Below are 25,222 nucleotides of genomic sequence, written 5' to 3' on the forward strand. Positions count from 1 at the left end.
ACTTAGCCTAAGACCTTATGTTTCAAAATTGAAATCACAACTACAGACTCACTACTGTAAAACAGTCAAATTACGGAACTCAAGTGAAAACAAATAAATAAATAATCTCATAAGGGTCCTGGTATTGACCTCAACTGCATCACATCCTGAATCTTTTTATTTTTTAAGTAAGCAGAGACACTTAATTAGAAATTTATAGCAAATCATAGTGTGTAACTGCTGTACTTCTCAAGGAGTCTAAAACCTGAACTGTTTTACCAGGATAGTTTCACGCTAACGCGCCCACACTGTGATTTCTGACCAATCACACAAATGTATAGAACACTGCCAAAGTTGCAGGTGCCATCAGGAGCCTTGGTACTGGGGATTCCAGTCACAACTCAAACTCGCTAATACTCACTGTGCTCAGTGAATCCTAATTTTAATAGGGTTGATCAAAATAGAGGCAATAATTTTGCCTTTAAGGACTCAATTGGATGAAGCCAAAAAGAAAAATCATATCTAGCAGTTTAATCTCATTATTTATTCTAGTTAAAACCCATTTCTCACTATCTATAGTTTGAAATAAATTTTCTATCAAATAGTAGTTGATAGACATGCCAGCAAAATAGATGCCAATATGTCATCTAGAAGCTCAAAACATCTCTGGTTTATAGAAAAATCTGGTAAAGAACACAACACTGCTATTTAAATTAAGATGTCATCCTTTATGAGACTGAGATAATTGGCTTTAATATTAACATTTCTCTAGATGACTGATATATATTTCAAAGTCTAGCTAAATCCCTCAAGAAACATTTGAGATTGTACTTCAAAAACCAATTGATGATAGTAATATGATTCTTCCAGAAAAAGCAATTTTAGCCCAGCATTTCCAAATGATAAACAGTATTTCTACCTAAGGTTGGGGTTGGGTCAAGGAGGGGAAGAGTGTTAGAAATAGAAAATTCAGCAAATTTCCCATGCAATTAATGCTCATACTTAATTATTTAGTTGGTGCATAGATGCCAAAGCCTTGGTAGATACCAATCTTAAACAATCACACTATTCCCAATCAAACAGAAAATGTTGCACAGTTAAAATATGTATTCTTCCTCCCCTGTCCGACACCTGAACTTGCAGAAAACTTGAATTTGAGGTTATGTCAGATAAAATTAAATCGAGATGTTTCTAATTTAGAGTAGTTAAGGAGTTCCTCTCCTGACTCAGAGTTTCCAACCTTTTCAAAGGTAATATTGCATTTGAGGCAAGCAAACATAAATGACTGTGCAACAGACTGTGGAAGGTGAGTGCTTAAGATACTGTAAAACTTCATTCTGCCAGAAAGCCATTCTCTTTTCAGTCCCAATTCTAACCACGTTAGCTCTGAGAACACCTCCAAATACTTATCATGCACATGTTTTCCTATTTCATTAATTAGATGGCTATAGAGAATATGCATACAAATGAAGATGCTTACCAAAAAAAATGTGGGAGAAGATTTGATTCAAATAATGATAAAAATTTGGAAGTCTATTGGAGTAACGTTCACTTCAAGGAAATGATACAACTTCACTGAGTGGTTTGTTTCAGTTCTCAGTATCTGATGAAGTATTACCAAAACCCTCAAAGGGGAAAACTGTCAACTCTATTATTTTCTACCACATATGCCTGCATACTTGCTTCAAAACAGCTCTGGATGGGAGAATCTATGTTTTACCATTATTGATTATTTGCTACCTAAATCTAAGAATTCAATTTTGGACTTTGGCCACTCAAATCAATCAGTGCTGAAAAGAAGTGCCATCAGCTTGGCAGTAGTCTTGTTTTCAGTCATATGGGTTATAAAAAGCTTTCCTATTAATTCATGGAAAAGCAACCTCACAAACAAATTTTGAAAAACAAGTCAATATAGCATTTCACCTTCTCTCATTTGGAAAAAAAATTATTAAATGAAAAAAATCGCATCATAGAAACTAAGTTTCACTCTGAGGATCACCAACCATCCTACACTGTTCTAGTAACTGCCATCTCCCAGGAAGCCCTTTAGATGAAGAATTTTTAAATCATTTTAAAATTCAAACACTTATAGGTATCCCTTAAACACCACTAACCATTAAAGACATAACAAGAATTTAAAAAATAGTTCACGTGTTTCATGCCAGGCACTGTGCTAACTACTTGAATTACATACACCTCTGTAAGTCCTCACTGCAATCCTTGGAGGTAGGTAATACTACTATCTGCACTTTACAGATGAGAAAACTGAAGTTCAGAGAAGTTAAATAAGTAGCCCACGGTGACAACGCTGTGAAGTAGCAGGACAGGTCCTAGTTTGACTCCAGAACCATTATTATGTTATATTGTATCAAATGCACAAAAACTGTTTGCAATTTCTAAAACTGTTAATGGGGACTGGGTATTTTCAGAGCAAAAATAAGAGTTCATTATTGTAAAATATTAATCCTGGGGCTTAGCATATATCAGCTCATTTATCTTGAGAAGGAAAGTCTAGTTAATGATGTAGGTGCACAGCGTATTTTTATGCTATGACTTGTTCAAAAGCATATTTTAATCATTTTGAAAATGAGTATCACTTCAAGAATGTAATGGTTGTGTTCTTCTTAATTAATAGATGTTAGACTAATCTGTCATTGGAAAAACTTTTCAAGTTTGGAGCTTTAAAAAATGCATGTTCAGGCTAAGTTGAGAACCCACTTTTATCAGAATAGGAGAAATAAAATGCTTTGAGTAGTTTTCACAGAACTTTGTATAATCTCAAAGCACGTTAATGTGCTAAAATAATAAGAAAAAGGAAGTTAGTCTGGATCCGAGTCCTCTCCTGTCAAAGTGAATTTCAAATCTTCTTTCATGATGGAAAAGTTCAATATGAACGTGTTGGAAATGTAATGGTTCGTCAGTCACGTTTATGCTTTCAAATCAACAATGATAAATCAAAGGGGCTCAGTTGATCTCAAGTTCAAACAAAAGAGAATCTAAAATAAAAATGTATTTAAAGACATATTTAATAGACGTCTGAATATTTGGGGTAACTAAGTAAACTACACTCTCCTTGGGAGTACTTAATGATTACATTATCATTTCTTCTTTCAACCTGAATAATCAAACACATGAGTTAAATCAACGTACTTTAGTAGTGGTGGAACTTAGAGACTGGAAAGAGACATTATGGATACTCCTCACAGCAATATAATTCAGTATTTGACACCATTCATAAGCTGCATCTGAAGAATAGCTCTATGCTACTACAAAAACAAAATGATTCCAGCCTCTTCACAGGCACTAGGAACTTAGCATGCAATGGACAAAATCCTGGTTAAGGAAGCAAGCAAGAAAGCCCTCGTCTATTAAGTAACTGCTCATTGACCTTTGGAAGCTTAAAGGATTTATACTAGTGTCACCAACATGAGTGATATTTACCTATTCTAGGGAAAAAAAAAAGTTTATTATTTTCAATACAAAAAGCTTATTAACAAGATATCCTTAATAATAGAGTAAAACTTGCTCTTGACTCCTTACTCAACAAGGATATCACCCTTGATAGTCAAAGTTTAAAGAAAACTGGTGCTCTTTTGTCAATTATGGTGGTTGACTACCCAATGCTGAATATTCCAGAGACTTCCAAGCACTTCACCAATTCCTACCTACCTCTTTTCACTTCTCCTCATTCTTTAGTAGGGACATCTATGTGAGGCAACTCATTTTAAATTTTCAAGTGTAAACCATACAATTATCATAGGAAAGGAAGAGTTTTTAGATTTCTCCTACAAATTGTTCTGCTATAATTACAGAAGTGGAAGCAGTTTACCTCAATCACAGGTGTTAAGCATCTCATCTGATTTATGCTCCTTAGTACTATGCATACTAAGTTGTGCCATGGCTATTCTAAAATAGAATTTCCAGCATTAGAAACATCGATACTGAGACTATCAATAAATTCTTCTGTCACAATTATTTAAGTATTTGTTGGTTTGTTTCAGAATGCAGTGAGAGGCAGAAGATAATTGACTATACCAGGAACAGGGTCATTGGTTTGGGGTTTGGTAAGTAGACTTCTAAAAATATATCCCATTTTAAAAACGAAGAAGCCCAGGAAAAATGTTATATAAAAATTAAGAGCACACTGTGATCTCATTAATTATATCATTAATTATTTTAAAACAAAAAAGATATTCTAATACGATTTAGTTTATATTTCTCTAAAGAAACCCAAGAGTAATGTCTTTTAAAAAATAAATGCATTTTAATAACTCATAAACTACAACTAAAGAGTCTGAGTCTTCAAAGATCAAAAAATGTACTTCTTAGGCTAGTCCTTGAAATTCTCCTTTGCCAGATGACAATCTATATATTCTCTTTCATGGTCTTCCTCGTGTATTGGCTTCCTTTTCAAGTTAAAGTTGTTGGTTAGTTCAAAAAAACAAAATAACGAAGTCCTAAAATGTTCCTTTTGTTTCCTGTTAAGCCATTTAGTTGAGCAAAGTGCAACTAAGCAACTGCTTACCTGTATTTATCAGGTAAGAAATTTCAAGAAGCAAAAAACATTAATTTTTCACTTGAAATTACCATTGCCTCACCCTTCCTGTAAAGCTCAACCAGGAACATGGCATCCCTACTATGACTGGTGAGATGACTCCATTATACTGCTGAGTATCTCTTATGCAATACAGTGCTAACAGTTTCTTAAGCTTTTGTGTGACACTTGATGTTAAAACTTCCCTTTTAAATCATGAGAGGTATTATATTCTCAAGGACCTGTGCAGTGTTTGCACTGTCATATTAAAGATAAAGTATGTTAATTTAAAGTGACAGGAACTGAATCATTTTGAAAGGAGCAGGGGAAGGACATAGGCATGCACTGAACCTTTGTCCCTGAAGCATTACTATGGATTCTGGAATAATTAATTTAAAGCACATGCTGCTGAGTCAGTACCTGCCAGAAATCCTGATCAGAAGATGAGAAAAAGAAAAAAAAAATGGACATTGTTTGATTATATGAACAAAAACTCCAAAACCAAATATACATACCACAATACCACAAACTATTAAAACATATAAAGGACTAAATTTAGATCTGTAATAAAATAACTGAAAACCTGGAAACAAGAAATGAGGAATACATAGAAATGTTTCATAGATTATCTGAGAGGTACAATAAAACAAAAAACCCCAACAACTCAACTCCTAGCCTCCCCAAAATGAAACACACAATTGCAGAAAAACTTCACAATACTATAAAAAGAAAATACATGAATAATAATGTTTCTAAAAGGGAAGGAAAACATTTCATTTTTTGTCATGTGAAGTCAAAGCATTTCTTTAATTAAGGTTTCCTAGTAAGATGTATCGTGGATGTAGTATTTAAATTTTTTTAATGCTTATTTGTTTTTCAGAGAGAGAGAGAGAGAGAGAGAGAGAGAGAGAAGGGGGGAGGGGCAGACACACACACACACACACACACACACACACACACACACACACACACACAGAATCTGAAGCAGGCTCTCTAGCTTCGAGCTGCCAGCACAGAGCCCGATGCAGGGCTTGAACCCACAAACTGTGAGATTATGACTTGAGCCAAAGTCAAAGGCTTAACTGAGTCACCCAAGTGCTCCAATATTTTTAAACTTCACAGCAAATATGTTGCCTTACCACCCATATGGGCAACCAAACTCAGATTAGTAACTACTCTTAGGAAGAGTTCAGAATGACAACTCAGAAACAGGTTTCCTGAAAAATTATGTTGCACTAAATGAATCACTATTCACATTAGCGATAAAAAGCCAGCCATCATAGAGGATGGCATTTATGAGGCAGTGTAGGTTAGCTAATTTAGCCGGGTATACCACACCAAAACATCTTCATATATAAAATTGTTTTAAGGATTTTTTTTTTCAACAAATAAACTTCACTGGCTGTGAAATAAAATTTGACCCAAACTTACCACACTTTTCAAAACAAACTTAGCAGCTTGATAAAAGTTCTTGACTGCAAAATATACACTATTAGCAATTTACAAGCCTAAGGCTAGGATTGATGTGACAGAGGCTCAAAGGATTTTACCACACAGGGGTGAGATGAATCACTGTGCACAAAGGACGGCTCAGATATGAGAAATCAAATCAGACGTCTCTCTTCAGTTCATGGACTAGCTATTTAATCCCAGCCAATTGCTCTTTAAGAGGGCACAAGGAGATTTTTATAGCTGATTTAACTGGCAAGAAAAGAAGCATGGAGAGAGCAATTATGGAGAGGATACTCTGTAGCATTTTCATACAAACTAAGAAAGGAGATAATATATATGACAGCAGCTAACTCCTTTTATAAATTGAATAAAGGGCTCAAAGTCATGGAAGTAGCTATAACTTATAGAGCCAGACACTTTACCATATTGCCCTGATTTTACTGAGAAAGTAACTGATACTCAGAACGGTTAAATGGTCTTTTGCCCAAGGTTTTCTATCAAGTATGTGGCAGAGTCCATACATAAAATAAGACTGTCATATCCAAAGTCACACTGTTTTCTTCATCTTGGGCTATTACACACTAAGAGGTACAGCAATCCATAATATGTTTTTCAGCATACCTACAACATCTACTAATTATTTACATATAGCTGTCAAATACTTAAATGCTCAAAATGGAAATCCCTTGGAAAATATTTCAGATGCCAAAGTCAGATTTTCTTAGGGCTGTGGTGTGTCACAAAAGAACTAAAGTTGTTAATTTATGAGAAGAGAGAAAAGTGAGAAAATGATTTAAAGGTAATTTAGAGAACTCTGGATGCAAAAGAAGGAAGATGAACAAACAGACTAAAAATAAAACAGAAAACTACAAGATGTCAAAGGATTTCTTGAAATGCTGAATCAGAACTTTGGTGATGTAATTACACTCTAAACTTTTGCTTGGTTAAAGACTATGAGTGGCCTTATTCAAATGATGCTACATTTAACATACAACCAATCAATATTGAGAATAAGTTTAGTTTGTAATAAAAACATTATTTTCTCTATGACCATGAGCCAAGATCCAATTTTTCAAATATATATAACAGTGCTCACTTTAAGAGATTGTTTCAAATAAAAAGAAAAAACATAGCATTTTTCACAATGCCAGTTGGTGTTCGTGGCATAAGAGAAAATAATGGAGCAAATAAAAATGAGGTTGAAATTCTGTTTTCTAAATTTAAGTATTAAAATTTGTATACTTATTTTTCTTTCTTTAAAAACACTATGTGGTTTCCCAGGTTAAAAGTAGTTTCTAGCCGTACTTTAGCAAAGCAGGAAAAATTAACTTCAAAAAGAAAGTAAAATATTAAGTTGCTTTGTTTTGTTTTTGCACAAATGTCATTAAGGTAATAAAATAAAATAACTACTTAACAAGAGAAATTTCTATTTACAAGTAGGTCATATAGACAAACTGCTTAGATATACGAAAGGTGGTATACCACAGAGCTTAAGACAGTGAACTCTGAAGCCAGGCTACAAATATGGAATCCTGCCTCTCTACCACTTACTAGCTAGCTGTATGATCTTAGGTTAAAAAAAAAAAAAAGAAAAACAAAAGCGAAGGGGCACCCTGGTGGCTCAGCTGGTTAAGCGATCAACTCTTGATTTCAGCTCAGGTCATAATCTCAGTTTGTGAGATTGAGCACCGCATGGGGTTTTGCACTGACAGCAAAGAGCATGCTTGCTCTCCATCTCTGCCCCTCCCCCACTCACACTCTCTCTCAAAATAAATACATAAACTTAGAAAAAGTTAAATTTTGGGGGCACATGGGTGGCTCAGTCGGTTAAGCACACGACTTCAGCTCAGGTCATGATCTTGTGGTTGCTGAGTTGGAGCCCCACATTGGGCTCTGGGCTGACAGCTCGGAGCCTGGAGCCTGCTTCAGATTCTGTGTCTCCCCCTCTCTCTGTTCCTCCACCTCTTGCTCTCTCTCTCTCTCTCTCAAGAATGAATAATGACTTAAAAAAAATTTTTTTTAGAAGTTAAATTTTTATGTAGCTCCTTATTTGTAAAATGATAATAAAAGTAGTAAGTTATCTAAATGAGTGGCTGTGTGGATTTATATGTAAGCACTTAAAAAAAGCATGTAGCACATAATAAACACTCAAAGTCTCAACTATTCTTCTTTTTCATATAGCTATTATTGATAATTCCTGTGGGAGACAAATAGAGTCAAGTATTTTTCATTTAGAGAGTTCACTTTATTATTATTCTTTTAAGATTTTATTTTTAAGTTATCTCTGCACTCAGTGGGGGCTTGAACTCACGACCCTGAGATCAAGAGTTGCACCGCTCTTCTGACTGACCCAGGCAGGTGCCCCTAGTGAGTTCACTTTAAATTGCAAAAATAAACCAGTGACAACTAATGAGCGAATATGTTAATGTGGTTTTTAAAAGGGGCTCAGTCTTCACCCCTAAAATAAGTATTGTGGCTTTGAAATATTTGTGAGGAGCTTCAGTCTCCCAGGAATTGAAATACAGGTTCTCTGCAATCTGAAAGTTTGCTTCATACTACTTGTCTTTTACGAAAAAACTGCACTAGTAAACTGCTTTCCCCAACTGAAAAAAATTCAGGAGGATTTTTGCTTCTATGAAATGGTAATAGTTTCTTTATGCCAAGTCAGCTTAATGAAAGCTTTCATAGGAATGTTCTACTTCTAGAGAGTGGGGGAAACCTGTGCACTCTCAGAACTTGCTATGCTTTTTTTAAAGAATTTCCCTATTAAAAGAGAACACAGGTGACACACTCTAAAGATGGGATTGGTAGGACAAATAATAACATAGATTAAAAAAAACATGAAGCAAAACCAATAAAATTCTTTCTATATATTTGTATTTATTAATAAAAAAACCTGAACAAATATATCAATTCACCAAGAATTCACCAAGAAACTTGACTAGTTTCAAGTCTTTGGAAGCCAAGAGAGAGAGAGAGAGAGAGAGAGAGAGAGATGTGCCTAATTCACAATGCAGAATTCATAACATCATAACCTGCTACATAAATTTGAGCAGAATTAAAGCAGTTCAAATGAATGTGAGAAGATTCATCAAACTCTTGTCCCATGGGAATTTCAGTCCCTCCCCCTCCTAGTTTACATTTCCTTGATCTGCAAAACATTTCACTCTTAGAAGACAGGAAACTCCTTACATAACTTACTATGCATGTCAAGAAGTTATACTATCCTTGCTGTACTCCAGACGAATCTCTTATCTATGATATGAAGTAAATAAACAACTCAAATAAAGCACTAGGAGTATTATGCTACGGGAAAATACGTGCCCACATTCCACTTAGGAAACCAAGACTTTCCCCTAAAGGGAATGGTATTTTAAAGTTCATTTATCAATATATTTTAAAGGACTTTTACCTAGTAAGCAATTAAAAGCACTGGTTATATTAAAGCTTTGCTTTTTTTTAAAGTTTATTTATTTATTTTTGAGAGCGAGCATATACATTGCTCACATGCATGGGGAGGGGCAGAGAGAGAGGGAGAGAGAGTCCTAAGTAGGATTCTTTGAGGTCACAGTGCAGAACCCAACGCAGGGCTTGAACTCATGAATGACGATACCATGACCTAACCCAAAATCAAGAGCCAGATGCTTAGCAACTGAGTCACCCAGGCACCCCTAAAGCTTTGATTTTTAATTATGGCTCCCATCTTTTTTTTCTTCTGATAATTTTTTTCTGTTATTAACACTGTAATCAGTCCTTTCCTTTCTAGGCTTTGACCATACTTTTATCTCTTTCACTTGAATGGGGACAATGTCAATTTTTTTTTTTTTTGGACAATGTCATTTTAATTTGATGTAAAATACTTTTCTGTTCCATGTGTACAAATATTCTTGTAGGTATCATAAAAGAGATAGAAATAAAACACATATTAACTCTTTATTCCAAACTGGAGAGATTCTAAGGGGACTATAATTACAAATAATGAAAAATGCAGTCCAGAGGCATGCTTCCTGAAATGTTCAGGGAGTAGTTGGGGGAAAAGGAAACTTGATAGGGAAGCAAGAATAAAAAATCTATTTTCTGAAAAAGAAATACATGGTGGAATGATAACAATGAACAATTTAGTTTCAAAGGGCAATTCATTGTTACCTAAAAAAAGAGTATGAACTTTATAAAGTTTTTAGAAGAGAGAAGAAAATTATGTCAAAACTCTAGAGATATTCTTTGCCTAGGAAACAATTTTACTTAAGTAACTCTGCAGTTTTCTATCGTAACTTAAAAAAAAAAAATATGGTGGTGTTTGTTCACGAGAAAGTTGTCTATTACATACAATAGGAACAGAAACTACAAAACAATTTCTATCTTTGATATGCTGAGGGGGAAAAAGGAGGGGGTAAGAGAAAGAGGAAAATAAAGGGTAACACCACTTCAGCCAAACCAATAAAAAACAACAACTAAATCATTAAATGAAAGAAATATTTGACGATTTTGTAATATAAAGTCTCAATTTAGAAATGATGCTTCACTTTATAGACCAATTATTATGTGATTAAAAAAATTAAATCCAGAAAAAATATAGTTTTCATTAAAGAAATAATCTAAAATTCATGAAGTAACTGCATTAACAAGTCACAAGGAGAATGCATGTACATTGCAGGGGGAGGGTACATTTTTTAAATCTATGATCTCACACTAAAACAAAAGCCAGACTATATTTTGTATTACCATCTGTATAATAGTCCAAATACACTATAGTGATTTTCAAATATCCTTTATGAGAAAATCTGAACTTTCAAACTGTGAGGCTTTTGAACTCTTAAAACCTAGTTTGAATGTCTTTTAAAATATCACTTATCTACAACGCATATTCTTAAAACGAAGGGACATTGACTATAGCTTCTTTATACAAGGCCTGTGTTAGCAGATAGTTTTGAAGTGCATAAATCATGCAAGTGCCAATAACAATGTATTTCTATGACTTTTCTACAAAGGAAACTGCTACTAAGAGTAAAGGATTAGTGTGCATTAACATTAGGTAGTGCTGAGGTCTGGAAAAAGATCCTCCCCCAAATTCAAAAGCCACTTAACCAAATTCTGTTTCACTATCAGTTGAAACAGGAATGTTTCCTTTATTTCTTAAGGGCATTTACTAGTTAAACAGGAGTAGAAAAGGAGATAGGCACCAAAGCAAGAAATAACTATCCAATTATTTCTCATGATCATTTTGGCCTTCTTTTTACTTTGCATCTGGAGGTTGTATGAAATTCAAGCACAAATGAGAATACACCCCCCAAAATGATACTGTTTCTACATTTGTTTTTGCTTTCAGTGACAAAAAGGCTCAAGCGCAATTCAATTAGAAGACAATAAAATAAGGCAGTGTTTCTTACTTGTCAAATGATGTACTTTTATTAAATGGTATGTTAAAAGTTAAAACAATGGCGGGGGCACAGATAAGAAGATGGGAGTAAACCCTTCTCTAGGTATTCATAACTAGTTTCTCTCCCAAGTTAAAAAAGAGAGAGAGTCCCATTTAAAAATCAAAGCAAGTTTAAAAGGAAATTCCTCTAGGGTATTAGCTTTGTACTAAATCTGTGGCCATCTGCATTAAATTCACTGTAATTACTATATAAATCTGTTTTTTCAAGAGGAAATTGTCTTAGGATTTATATCCTCTGGAAACTGCTACTTAAGAGTTAAGATATTCTGACTGAGAGAATAAGAGACATGAAGATCTAAAGAAAAAGAATAAGATCAACAGTTGAATGAACATTGATCTTTATCATAAGTATCAAGTGAAGGACTTCACACATGGCAAAAATCCCTGGGAAAACTTCTAAAGTGCTTAAACACTGTATGAATGTTGTATTCCTCATTACGCAAGGTTAAAAATTTTTTTATGTTTATTTATTTTTGAGAGACAGAACGTACATGGGGGAAGGGCAAAGAGAGAGGGAGACGCAGAATCGGAAGCAGGCTCCAGGCTCTGAGCTGTCAGCACAGAGCCTGACGCGGGGCTCAAACTCACACACCATCGAGATCATGACCTGAGCCAAAGTCGGATGCTTAACTGACTGAGCCACCCAGGCGCCTCCCCCCCTTTTTTAAATTTTGTTTTATGTTTATTTATTTTTGAGAGACAGAGAGAGACCCTCATTATGCAAGGTTTAAAAACACAGAAACTACTTTCTTAAACTTCATATGAAATAAAAGACCATTCATAAAGACATAAACTAGAGGTGAACTCAGTTTAAAATTCCTATTTAAGAAGCATAACTTTCATTCCAAAACTAGACCTTCAGGATATATTTGATGAAAATTAATACAGTATTTAAATGAAGTACCTGGCAAAGGGATTAAATATGCATATCATAACATGGATGAAAGGGAATTCTGTGTGCTCTTGGCTAGGGGAGAAGGGGGCAGGCTCAGTTCTACACCCCCTACATGAGTATGTCATTCTTCTATTCTCTTTTAGAACCGGTTCCCCTGGTACCATAAAGCCAACTTTCACATGCCTGAATTTCATAAAGTCATACTTTCAAACATTACACACTGAGATCCCTAAATCTTGCCTTTCCTACTCCCATTTCTGAATGTGACACTTCAGAGCACAAACATTTGCACTACAATGTGTCAACAAAGTCTGCCTTCCAAACCAAGAAGTACTGCCATTTTTGTCTCTAGAGCAAGGTGGGCACTCACATACTTTAATGTTGTACTGCAGTTTACTTTAGTTACTTTATAAAAATAAGTGGAAATCAGAAAAATGCAAATGACACTAATGATAGGAAATGTAGAGCTCATCAATTTAATATGGTTGAGGGGCGCCTGGGTGGCTCAGTCGGTTAAGTGTCCGACTTCAGCTCAGGTCATGATCTTGTGGTTCACGAGTTCGAGCCCCGCATCGGGCTCTGTGCTGACAGCTCGGAGCCTGGAGCCTGCTTCGGATTCTGTGTCTCCCTCTCTCTCTGACCTCCCCCCATTCATGCTCTGTCTCTCCCTGTCTCAAAAATAAATAAATGTTAAAAAAAATTTTTTTAAATAAAAAAAAATAATAATATGGTTGAAACAAAGGGGGAGCTTATTGGTCATGCCCAAAGCTACAGATTTCTAGCATCAAGTAGACAGTTATGGGCTGAAATGAAAAAAACTAAAGAGTGTGTGTGAAATATGAATGACCACTAGGGATCTTATATTTGGGAGATCTCTAGGAATGGAAATTCCCCTATAATATCTAAACTTGCTATTCAACTTGCACATATCAACTTCTTTATCTGTTTTCAGGTTTACACACACACACACACACACACACACACACACACACACACACACAATAGAGGACAGAATTCTCGTGCTACTCTGGATGCCTTCAGTGACCAAAAACTGTGATTTGTTAAACTGCTTTTGTTATAAAATATTACTGACTTAATGAGTCATATCTCCAAGGAATATGTGATTTGACTAGCTGACTTTTCCAAGTCATCCAATATTTATTGGTCACATCCTGTATGCCAGACATTTGCTGGACTCTGAGTGACACAAAGACAGATAAGACAGGGACCTGACTTGCCACAGACTCTGAAATCAGACCCTGACATCAGTGCCTGTAGTAATGGATACAGTACTTGATTATATATGAAGTGGAGACACCAAGGATCAGAGGGAAGATGTAGCTGTCCTAAAGCAGAGCCAGGGCTCTGAACCTGTCTCCTAACATTCTAGTTCAATGCTCTTTTTGATCATTCTTTCTTTTAGAATATGTGACTTTAAAAAGAAGATACCTACAGAGGGAGGCATGGGGCTACCTGACTGCGACAGGTAATTGTTAGGCTGGAAGCCTTGACTAATATCTCAGCCCTGAAGGTGACCACTCATTCTCTCCACTTGTGCAAAAGACCTTAGCATTTGTATCTTCACCTTACAAGTATATAGAGATTTATGTAATAATGCAGGATTGACACAACCTGCAAGATCAGTTTCTACTAACCCTGACCTCCACCCATTTAGACCCTCTTGTAATCCTGCCTTTTCCAGCCACTGCATGATTATCCTTCTGATTTCCTTCTCTTTAAGCTTTGTAAAGCCATCCCGGGCTCTCTCTTCTTTCTGATGTGCTTTCTTCCTCCTCTTTAAAATTGACTTTTTACTTTTCTTTCTGACCCTGTGTAATATTTTCTTTTTCTTTTTGTAGAAGTCAGCCTGAAAGGGAAAAACATGTTTAACTGACTGCTTTGAGATAATAAAATTGAAAGTTTTGTTTTCTATATTTAAGAATAATTTATTATGCGGTTTATTTGTGCATAAAATAAAGAAAGTAAGTATAATGAAAATGTATATGTAAATTTGGGGTGGTCTTCATAATCATTATAAAAGCATGAGTAAAGACTTGTATAATTTTCTAGTTAGGATTATTGCTATAGAGTATCATAGTTTGAAGAAGGTCAAATCAAATAAGTGTTTTTACAAGAAATGCAAACGTAGTTTTGGGGGGCTTGTTAAACTTCATGACGGCAATTGAATTAAAATGCAAATCTCCACCTACACTGAATTAGCCTTTATTATATACGGCAGGCTCCCTATGAGTGCTACCTTACACAGAAAAATGTAGAAAAACCTTCTGCTTGATTTTTTTCTGTAGAAGTATATGAAGGCACTTACAGGCCTTCCAACCTAAGAAACATGCTCTTTTGGTAAGATAAACAAGCATTCAGAAATTTCTCACAAATAATTCTAGAGGAACTTAAAAATATTCTTAGTAAACAACAGGATATATATGTTAAGTGTCATAGCTTGCTCACCTTCCCATCAAAGCGTTTTATTATATATTGATCCAGACCCAAGTCTGTAAAAGAGGAAAAAACAATATTTAATCAATGATTATAACTCAAGTAAAACATATGAAATGACAGCTGTCTGTCATTTCCAGTCATTCAATTATATATACTAGATGGCTTAGCCACATTATTCAAAGGCTATGGGAATAAAGAAATTTTTCCACTTTCAGACTCAAAGTTTAAGTGCTAAAAGATCCAACCTTTATTTTACACATGAGAAAGTAAGGCTCTGAGAAGATAGAGTATAAAAGTTCATGTGCAAACCTGTTCATCAGTAGAGCCAAACTAGAACCCTAGACTCTTTCAAGGGTGGGCTGTTTTCATTACATCAATGTACTATATTACCTTTAAATCAGGTGAAGGATATCAGTTTATTCTGAATGCATACATTTTTTGTATCAAGTTAAAGAGAGAATAGTATAACAAACTAAATTTTGCAACATGCCTGACGAGATACAAATAGACCATCTTAATATTACCTTAAAAAAAAAGTTTGTTTATTTATTTATTTTGAGAGGGAGAGAGAGCGAGGGAGGGGTAGAGAGAGAGAGAGGGGGAGAAACAGAATTCCAAGCAGGCTCTGCACTGTCAGTGCAGAGCCCAACTTCGGGCTCAATCTCACAAACTGTGAGATCATGACTTGAGGTGGAATCAAGAGGTGGATGCTGAACCGACTGAGCCACCCAGGTGCCCCTAACATTACCTCTTATCTATCTATGTATTTATTTATTTATTTATTTTTAAAGTTTTATTTATTTTTTTTAAGTTTATTTATTTTGAGAGAGAGTGTGGGAGGGGCAGAGAGAGAGGAGAAGAGACAGAATCCCAAGCAGGCTCCACACTGTCAGCTCAGAACCTGATGTGGGGCTCAAACCCACGAACCACAAGATTGTGACCTGAGCCAAAGCTGGAAGCCCGACTGAGTCACCCAGGCATCCCCCAGGCATCCCCCTGAGCCATCCTATTCATTTAATTTGAGAGAGAAAGACAGTGCAGCGGAGGGACAGAGAGGGAAGAGAGAATCCTGAGCAGGCTCTGTGCTGTCAGTGCAGAGCCCAAGGTGGGGCTAGATCTCACGAACCGTGAAATCACGACCTGAACCAAAATCAAGAGTTGGACACTTAATCAACTGAGCCACCCAGGCATCCCCCTAATATTACTTTTTATTCATTCATTCATTCATTTATTTTTTTTCAACACTCATTCACTTTTGAGAGACAGAGCGAGACAGAGCACAAGCAGGGAAGGGGCAGAGAGAGAGGGAGACACAGAATCTAAAGCAGGCCCAGGCTCCGAGCTGTCAGCACAGAGCCTGACGCGGGGCTCGAACTCACGGACCGTGAGATCATGACCTGAGCCGAAGTTGGACGCCCAACTGACTGAACCACCCAGGTGCCCCTCTAATATTACCTTTTAAAGTTGGGTTAAGTGGGGCGCCTGGGTGGCTCAGTCGGTTGAGCATCCGACTTCGGCTCAGGTCATGATCTCACTGTCTGTGGCTTCGAGCCCCGCGTCGGGCTCTGTGCTGACAGCGCAGAGCCTGGAGCCTGCTTCCGATCGTGTGTCTCCCTCTCTCTCTGCCCCTCCCCCGCTCTCACTTTTTCTCACTCTGTCTCTCAAAAATAAATAAATGTAAAAAAAAAAAAATTAAAAAAAAATAAAGTTGGGTTAAGTAACAAATATTTTCTTTGGAAAAGCTGAACATCAGATTCTAAGCACTGTAAAAGATATAAGTAATTAAGTATCCTTAAGGCCAGGGATTATTTGTCTTTGCCCACTGCTTTATCCCAGTGCTTGGCATAGTGCTTGATCAATAAACACCTATAAAAAAATTAATCGGGGGGGTGGAGCCTGAGTGGCTCAGTTGGTTAAGCATCCGACTCTTGATGTCAGCTGAGGTCATGATCTCACATTTCGTGAGTTCAAGCCCCACATCAGGTTCTATGCTGAGAGTGCAGAGCCTGATTAGGATTCTTTCTCACTCCCTCTCTCTCTGCCACTCCCCCACTTGTGCTCTTTTTTTCTTTCACAATAAATAAACTTAAAAAGAAATTAATGAGTAGGATATAATCCCTGCCTTAAAGAGTCAGGAAGGCCTATGCATATAATAATTAACATTACAAGGGAGCATATAACTACTTCAATAAGGGGGTGCTGTCGGGTGTTTACAGTGGAGAAATCAGTTAATAAGTACACTTGTTTTTCATGCATAATTACTCAGTTCTTTTCTTTCAGTTCTCACTATATTCATACTAGTTCAGGTCCTTATCTCATTACATCCACAGTATTACAATGATCAGATTGTCACTGCCCCCAGAGGAAGCTTTTTGCATTTCTGCTTCTATGCTTTTGGTTCCACATTTTCTTTATCTTAAATGCACTTTACTTCTAGAAGCTTGTCCTGAAAAAAAAAATAAACCACTGACTGCAAAACAAAGAGGTAATTCAGGAAACAAGGAAATTTTTTTTAAAAAGAAAATCTAGGGGCGCCTGGGTGGCTCAGTCGGTTGAGCGGCTGACTTCGGCTCAGGTCATGATCTTGCGGTCTGTGAGTTCAAGCCCCGCGTCGGGCTCTGTGCTGACAGCTCAGAGCCTGGAGCCTGTTTCAGATTCTGTGTCTCCCTCTCTCTGACCCTCCCCTGTTCATGCTCTGTCTCTCTCTGTCTCAAAAATAAAGGTTAAAAAAAAAAAAGAAAAAAAAATCTAATTTGAAACTTTACAGATACTCAAGAAGATAACACAGTAATAAAAGTAGAATACACTTGGGGTGCCTGGGTGGCTCAGTTGGTTGGGCGTCCCTTAGGCTCGGGTCATGATCTCGCAGTCTGTGAGTTCAGGCCCCACGTCAGGCTCTGTGCTGACAGCTCAGAGACTGAAGCCTACTTCAGATTCTGTCTCCCTCTCTCTCTATCCCTCCCCCACTCACACTCTGTCTCTCTCAAAAATAAAATAAAAACATAAAAAAAATTTTTTTAAAAAGTAGAATGCACTTCTATGATAAAAGAACAGAGAACACGAAAGGGTTGTAGACAGTTAACACTATGTTTGCCTATCTCCTCCTATATTTTAATAAACTGTCAAAAGATCAGGATAAGGTTTCCTCCCAGGACCACTGCCAAAAAGAAAAACAGAGACTCAATACTAGAAGTCTAATATCATACAAGACCTTTTCTCATTCAGAAATGGGGAGGAATTCTTTTCTGTTTTTTCAATATATGAAATTTATTGTCAAAATGGTTTCCATACAACACCCGGTGCTCATCCCAAAAGGTGCCCTCCTCAATACCCATCACCCATCCTCCCCTCCCTCCCACCCCCCATCAACCCTCAGTTTGTTCTCAGTTTTTAAGAGTCTCTTGGGGTGCCTGGGTGGCTCAGTCGGTTAAGCGTCCGACTTTGGCTCAGGTCATGATCTCACAGCTCATGAGTTCGAGCCCCGCGTCGGGCTCTGTGCTGACAGCTCAGAGTCTGAGGCCTGCTTCACATTTTGTGTCTCCCTCTCTCTCTGCCCCTTCCCTGCTCATGCTGTGTCTCTCTCTGTCTCAAAAATAAATAAACATTAAAAAAAAAAAAAAAAAAGAGTCTCTTATGCTTTGGATCTCTCCCTCTCTAACCTCTTTTTTTTTTTTTCTTCCCCTCCCCCATGGGTTTCTGTTACGTTTCTCAGGATCCACATAAGAGTGAAACCATATGGAATCTGTCTTTCTCTGTATGGCTTATTTCACTTAGCATAACACTCTCCAGTTCCATCCACGTTGCTACAAAAGGCCATATTTCATTCTTTCTCATTGCCATGTAGTATTCCATTGTGTATATAAACCACAATTTCTTTATCCATTCGTTAGTTGATGGACATTTAGGCTCTTTCCATAATTTAGCTATTGTTGAAAGTGCTGCCAGAAATAAGGAGGAATTAAAAAAAAAGAAAAAAAAGAAATAGGATATAATTCAAAAAGCATTAGCAGAAAATTTCTCAGAGCTAAAGAGTGACACAAACTAGGGCTTACCAAGTGTTCTAAGCAAAATGAACAAAAACTACCTACAATTCAGTGTATGCTTTTGAAATTTCAGAACACCGAAGAGAGGAAAATCCTAAGACTTTCCAGAAAAAACCTTCTTGGTCCCTTATAAAAGAATAAGAATCAGATTAGAATCAGGTAACTCATGAGTAAACTTGCTACACCAACTAAGGGAAATATATGCTTACTAATAATTAGAGCAGCACTGTCCAACAGAAATATAATGTGAGCAACAAAAGTGAGCCACATGCATAACTTAATCTAACAGTCACCTTTAAAATAATAAAAAGAAACAGGTCAAATTAATTTAAATAATTTACTTTGTTAAATAAAATATATTTGATAGCATCATTTCAACATGTAATCAATATAAAAATTATGAAGTATTTTTCTTTTTTATACTGTTTTTAAAATCTCATGCATATTTTATAATTTTAACATATCTCGATTCAAACTAGCCACATTTCAAATTATTGTAGTAATAGTATAGTAAATTATTATAGTAATTACTATAGTAATATAGTAATTCAAAGTATTATAGTAATAGTATAGTAATATAGTATTATATATTTAGTGTACTAAAAGAACTAAAAAGTTAACTTAAAATTTAAAAAGTGATTGCATATGTGACATGGACTGGGAGGGTGGAGAAAATGGAACAGATTTGTGTTTTCACTGAATGCTCTGTTACAGTTTGGAAAATGTTTTCCCATGTGCATTTGCAAAAAAAGGAGGTGTGTGTAAGGACAGCCTGGCACATACTGAGAATTCCTCTCATTTATAAGCAAATACAGACATAAAGTAGGCCAAAAGACTAATACATTTAAGATGAAAAAAACATTAAGATGATTATTTTGTCTGTTATATTTAGATTTCTTTACCTATCAAATGAAGCAGATGGGCAGATTAGATCAGTTCTTAAATGGCTGGGGTAGAGTATGGGAAATGCGGATGGATGAAAATTCAAGCTATTCTTCCTACTACTCTAGAGATTCTGTTAGGTCCATTTACTGGCGGGGGGGGGGCAGGGGGAGGGGGAGGCAGAGTATGGAGAATGAAAGCAGAAACTACATGTGTAGTAGGAAAATGATACTCAAGTGACTTCCATATAAAATGGTTCCCTTACATTTCTCCACCTTCATTCTTTGGGTCCCAGCTTAAAAACACTGGGCACTATGCTATTCTCCCTAAGGGGCTTCCTATGATTCTTAGACTTTTATTCAAAGAAATTTCAAAGCCATTTAATGTTCATAGTGTGATGTAAACACACTTAACCTTGTTGTTAATGAGAAAGCTGAAGCCCAGAAAGATTAAATGATGGCTTTCTGATTTTGTCCAAAAACCTTTTAACTGTGGCAGTTGCTTCTCTTCTTGAGTCTACACCAAATATAATACAAACGTGCAAGAAATACTATAAGAATACTCTCAGTTTAGGGGTACCTGGGTGGCTCAGTCGTTAAGCATCAGCTCAGGTCATGATTTCATGGTTTGTGAGTTCGAGCCTGGCATCGGGCTCTGCGCTGACAATGCAGAGCCTGCTGAGGATCCTCTGTCTCCCTCTCTCTCTGCCCCTCCCCTATTCACACTCTGTCTCTCTCTCTCTCTCTCTCAAAAATTAATAAACAACAACAAAAATAATACTCTGTTTAAGCCTCAGAGTGAACATTTAAAAGACTTGTTTTAAAGAAGATAGCAACTCCTTCTGTCAAAAGACAAAAGTGAAACTAAATCAAATAGATCATTTCAAGCTCAATAAATTAGAGCTTGGTAAACGAAAACTCTGAATAATTATAGTTAAGAAGTCTCAACTATCTCCCCCAAATTTAAAGATTTGTTTTTCAATATTTGCTATTACCCCCAAAATTTATTAAAATGATTATATTTTTCAGTAACACAAACTAACATAGGGCAGAAAAGTATAGTTCTAGTTCATTAGATATGTGACCTATTTATTGTACTTAGTCACTTGATTTTATCTTTTGTCTTAATAATCATTGTAATAAGTTATAATCTACTAAGCATTTTTATAGGTCCTATACTACATGCTTTCCATGTATATATACACACACATATATGTAAATTTTAATTTTCTTACCCCTACAAATTAGTTGCTATGATCTCAATTTTACAAGTAAGAATATTAAGATTTAGAGATGTTAAATAATTTGCCTAAGATGACACATCTACATTTCTACTTTCTTCCAATAATCTTCATTTATTCTTGGTAACTCCTTAAACGCTTTTGGGGGCTATTCTGCCTGTACCCTAAATATATGTACTTTTTAGAATATCCTCCTTGGATACCATCTCTTCTCATTTTATGGGTTTGTCTTCAGTAATTTCATTACAGATTCAAGATGCCTAGTAAACCCAAAACAAGGTACATTAAAAAAAAAAAAAAATCAAACTTCTGAAAACCAAAGTCAAAGAAAAAATTCTCCAAAGCAGCCAGTTTAAAGTGCTAAAAGACGGGTGCCTGGGTGGCTCATTCTGACTTCAGCTCAGGTCATGATCTCACAGTTTGTGAGTTTGAGCCCCACATGGGGCTCTGTACTGACAGCTCAGAGCCTGGAGCCTGCTTCAGATTTTGTGTCTCCTTCTCTGTCTCTGCCCCTCCTCTGCTCATTCTCTCCTTCTCTCTCTCAAAAAATAAACATTAAAAAAACATAAAGTGCTAAAAGAATTTCAACCCAGAATTCTTTATCTAGTGAAAATATTCTTTAAAAATGAGGACAAAATAAAAATGTTCTCAGATGAAGGTAAACAGAATTCACCACCAGCAGACCTGCTCTACAACACATTCTATCTTTCAAGGGGGGAGGAAATGATATCAGAGGGAAATTGGAAATTTAAGAAATAAAGAGCAATAGGAATGGTTAATATTTAGATACATATAACAGACCATTTTTTCCTCTTAAGTTCTTTATGTATGACAGTTGAAATGAAAACAACGTCTGGTGGAGTTTTCAATGTATGTAGCTGTAACACATATGACGCTATATCATAAATTAGGGAAGGACCTATATAGTGGTAAGATATCTATATTCCATCTGAAGCAGTAAAATATAAATTCTCAGTTAACTGTGAAAAGTTAATTATGCATATTATAATCTCTACAGCAACCACTAAATTTAAGATATACAAAGAAATACAGTCAAAAACTCAAAATCAAAAATTTTTTAAAGTCTTCAAGTAATCCGAAAAGGAAGCAAGGAAGGGGTAAAGAACATTTAAAAAGATGGAAAAAAAGAGAAAACAAATAATAAAATGGTAGACTTAAATCCAAACATATGAAAAATTACATTAAATACAAATCATCTGAACACACAATGAAAAGGTAGAAACTATCACACTGGATAAAAAATAAGACCCAACTGTATGTTGTCTACAAGACATTCATTTTAAAGATACTGATATATTTAGGTAGATTAAAAAAAGTAAGAGGATAGAAAAAGATATATCACGAAAAATGAATCAAAATAAGGAGGTCTACATAAATAGGATACTATGTAGACTTTGCAGCAAAAAAAATATTAGCATGAAGGTCAGGTACATAATGATAATTGGGTCAATTCATGAAGAAGACAGAATAATACATTTTAAACATGTATGCACCTAATAAGAGTTTCAAAATATTTGAAGCAAATACTGATAAAACTGAAAGGATGATAGACAAACCCACAATTAAAGTTGATCAACACCCTTCTCTCAATAACTGACAGAGTTTAGACAGATAATCAATACAAAACAGAAGATACTGGGGCGCATGGGTGGCTCAGTCGGTTAAGCGGCCGACTTCAGCTCAGGTCATGATCTCGCGGTCCGTGAGTTCGAGCCCCGCGTTGGGCTCTGTGCTGACAGCTCAGGGCCTGGAGCCTGTTTCAGATTCTGTGTCTCCCTCTCTCTGACCCTCCCCTGTTCATGCTCTGTCTCTCCCTGTCTCAAAAATAAATAAAACGTTAAAAAAAATTAAAAAAAAAAAACAAACAGAAGATACTAAGCATATCACTAGTGGCCTGGGACCTAGGAGGTAGGAAAAAACAGGAAGAATTATGAATGTGTATGAAGAAACTTTGGGAGTGATGAATATGTTCATTATACTGATTATGCTGATGATGGTTTCACTAGTACCTACATGGGACTAGTATATCAAAACTCATCAAATACTTTAAATATATTCTACTTATCCTATGTTAATTACATCTCAATAAAGTAGTTAAAAAGAAACAGTACAAACCATCAAGGAAAACACAACTACATTTGAAAATACCAGCAACTTCTGTATACTAAAAATTATCAGAAACAAAATAAAAAGACAAGCCATAGACTAGGAGAAGATATCTGCAAGATATATATGACAGCTTTCAACAGAGAATATATAAAGGACTTCTACTAATAAAAAAATCAAATAGAAAAGTGAGTAAAGAAGATAAATAATTCATAGAATGGCAATATGAGTAGCCAATAAATATTCGGAGATGATAAGCCTCACTAGTTGCTAGTGAAATGCAAAATAAAACCACAAGGATTTAATAATTCATTCTAATCAGTTTGCTAAAAAATTAAGTCTATCAATACCAAGTGTTAACAGGAATGCAGAAGAGAAAACCCATACATTCTTGGAGAATATGTAAATTATTACATCTAGTCTGGAAACCAGCTTGGCAATGTTTAGAAAATTTGAAGAGGAATGTATCCCAGAGGCCAGCAAGTCTACTTCCAGGAATATGTTGAAAATAACTTCTTGCAAATATGCACAAGGGCACAAATGGAAGAAGGTTCGTTGTGGTACAGTTTATAATAGTAAAAACACTGGCATACTACAGTTCTCAAATATTCACTTTCTTTCTCTTGACCTCCAGGGACAATCCAATGACTTTGGGCTCAGCCACATGACCTGCTTTGGCCAATGGGATATTAACAGTATGACACAAGACATCCTTCAAATGGACTTCTGAGGTTGGCTTGCTTTCTTGCACCTCTGCCAGTACTGTAAGAGGAATATATTCTGGATAGCCCAGTGGTCTAAAAAGGATGAGAAACATATAGAGCAGCCTGACAAATTCGCTGACAAAACCATGAAGCAGAGATGCCCTTGCTTAGATGAACCAAACCTGAGCCTACGTACAGAGCCAGGCCAGTGGGGATCAGCAGAGTCTACCTCACATGGCCTGCAGATGCAGAAGCTAGATAAATGCTCACTGCTTTATGCCACTCACATTTTGTGGTTGGTTGTTACACAGCAACAGATGACTAACAAAATTGGAAATAAGTTAAATGTTCATCTACATGAAAATGGATAAATTAAATACTGACATATTTATACAAATGATAAACTATACAGCAGTGAAAATAAGAGAACAACAGCTACGTGGATCAACAAATATATAAACGTGCATATGTAAAAATATATTCAACATATTAAAAAACAGGGGAAATGTAGCAGTCAGAGTAGACCAGGTTACACTGCAGTAATAACTTTAAAATCTCAGTGGCTTCCAATAAGGAAAGCTTATATATCGTTCATGCTACTTATCTATCACATATTGGGTGCAGCTCTACTCCACAGAGTATTGAATCTGGGACCCAGGCTGATGGGGCAGCAGCCTCTCTGTGGAAGATGGCAGAGGTAAAAGACAATATAGCAAACCACAAACTGACTCTTTTTAAAGATTCTGCTTGAACACAATGTATATCATCATTAGTCAGAGGAAATCACATGGCTAAGTCCAATGTCAGTGCGGGGAAATGAATATAATCATCGTCCTTCTCTAGGGGTTATGGAAGGAAAATGGATATATGTGAATGTTATAATCTTCAACAGGAATGATAAATACCTAATTAAGGACAGTGGTTATCCCTAAGAAGACAGGAAGTGAAATGACATTTCAGAGCGATACACAGGGTTTTCAAAATAATTCAAAATAAAGGTATGAAACAAATATGGGTAAATACTAAAATTTGAAAAAAACAAGTAATGGCTACAAGAGTATTCTCTATTATTTCCTACATTCTCTATATATTTAAAAAAATTATAAGTCCAATTTAATACCTATATTTAAATTGGTTTCATCTCAGAAACAGAATATAAAAGGAGGGAAAGAAAAGAGGAGGGGAGTGGAATGGACTTTTGAAGTTGGTTTCATTTCTTTCAACTCTGCCATCGGTATGAGAAGAACATATCCTGGATAGCTCCCAGAATCTTATTTACAAGGACTTTAGGAGCTCTGTGTCAGGAACTAGGGTCAGAGAACAATGAATAGATTTCTTATTATTTTGGAAAGGGTCAGTAAATTTTTTGCATAAAAGACCAGACAGTAAATATTTAGGCTTTGTGGGCCACATATAGTCTCTGTTGACAACTATTCAATTCTGCTATTGCATGAAAGCTGTCATGAACAACA

General features: G+C 36.0%; 1 protein-coding gene and 1 long non-coding RNA gene across 9 annotated transcripts in view; one reads left to right on the top strand and one right to left on the bottom strand.

The window, feature by feature from the left end:
• Nucleotides 1-25,222, bottom strand: part of MICU1 (mitochondrial calcium uptake 1) — a 246,943-nt gene that overhangs the window by 125,050 nt on the left and 96,671 nt on the right. For 5 of the 8 annotated variants that reach the window (XM_042960435.1, XM_042960433.1, XM_042960432.1 and 2 more), the window contains exons 5-6: nucleotides 14,764-14,807; nucleotides 13,991-14,164 (exon numbers count right to left, since the gene is read on the bottom strand). The exons of 1 other annotated variant lie outside the window; for it this stretch is intronic. In XM_042960435.1, the coding sequence (XP_042816369.1) occupies nucleotides 13,991-14,164; nucleotides 14,764-14,807 (218 nt within the window). The remainder of the gene's footprint in view (nucleotides 1-13,990; nucleotides 14,165-14,763; nucleotides 14,808-25,222) is intronic. 2 more of the 8 variants (XM_042960438.1, XM_042960437.1) reach the window with 1 other exon arrangement.
• On the top strand, nucleotides 1,224-24,608 carry LOC122231826. Its single transcript, XR_006209078.1, has 3 exons — nucleotides 1,224-1,285; nucleotides 3,981-4,043; nucleotides 23,681-24,608. It is a non-coding gene; the product is annotated as an uncharacterized LOC122231826 (long non-coding RNA).

The sequence above is a fragment of the Panthera tigris genome, chromosome D2, assembly GCF_018350195.1.
Source record: "Panthera tigris isolate Pti1 chromosome D2, P.tigris_Pti1_mat1.1, whole genome shotgun sequence".
Taxonomy (NCBI): Eukaryota; Metazoa; Chordata; class Mammalia; order Carnivora; family Felidae; genus Panthera; species Panthera tigris.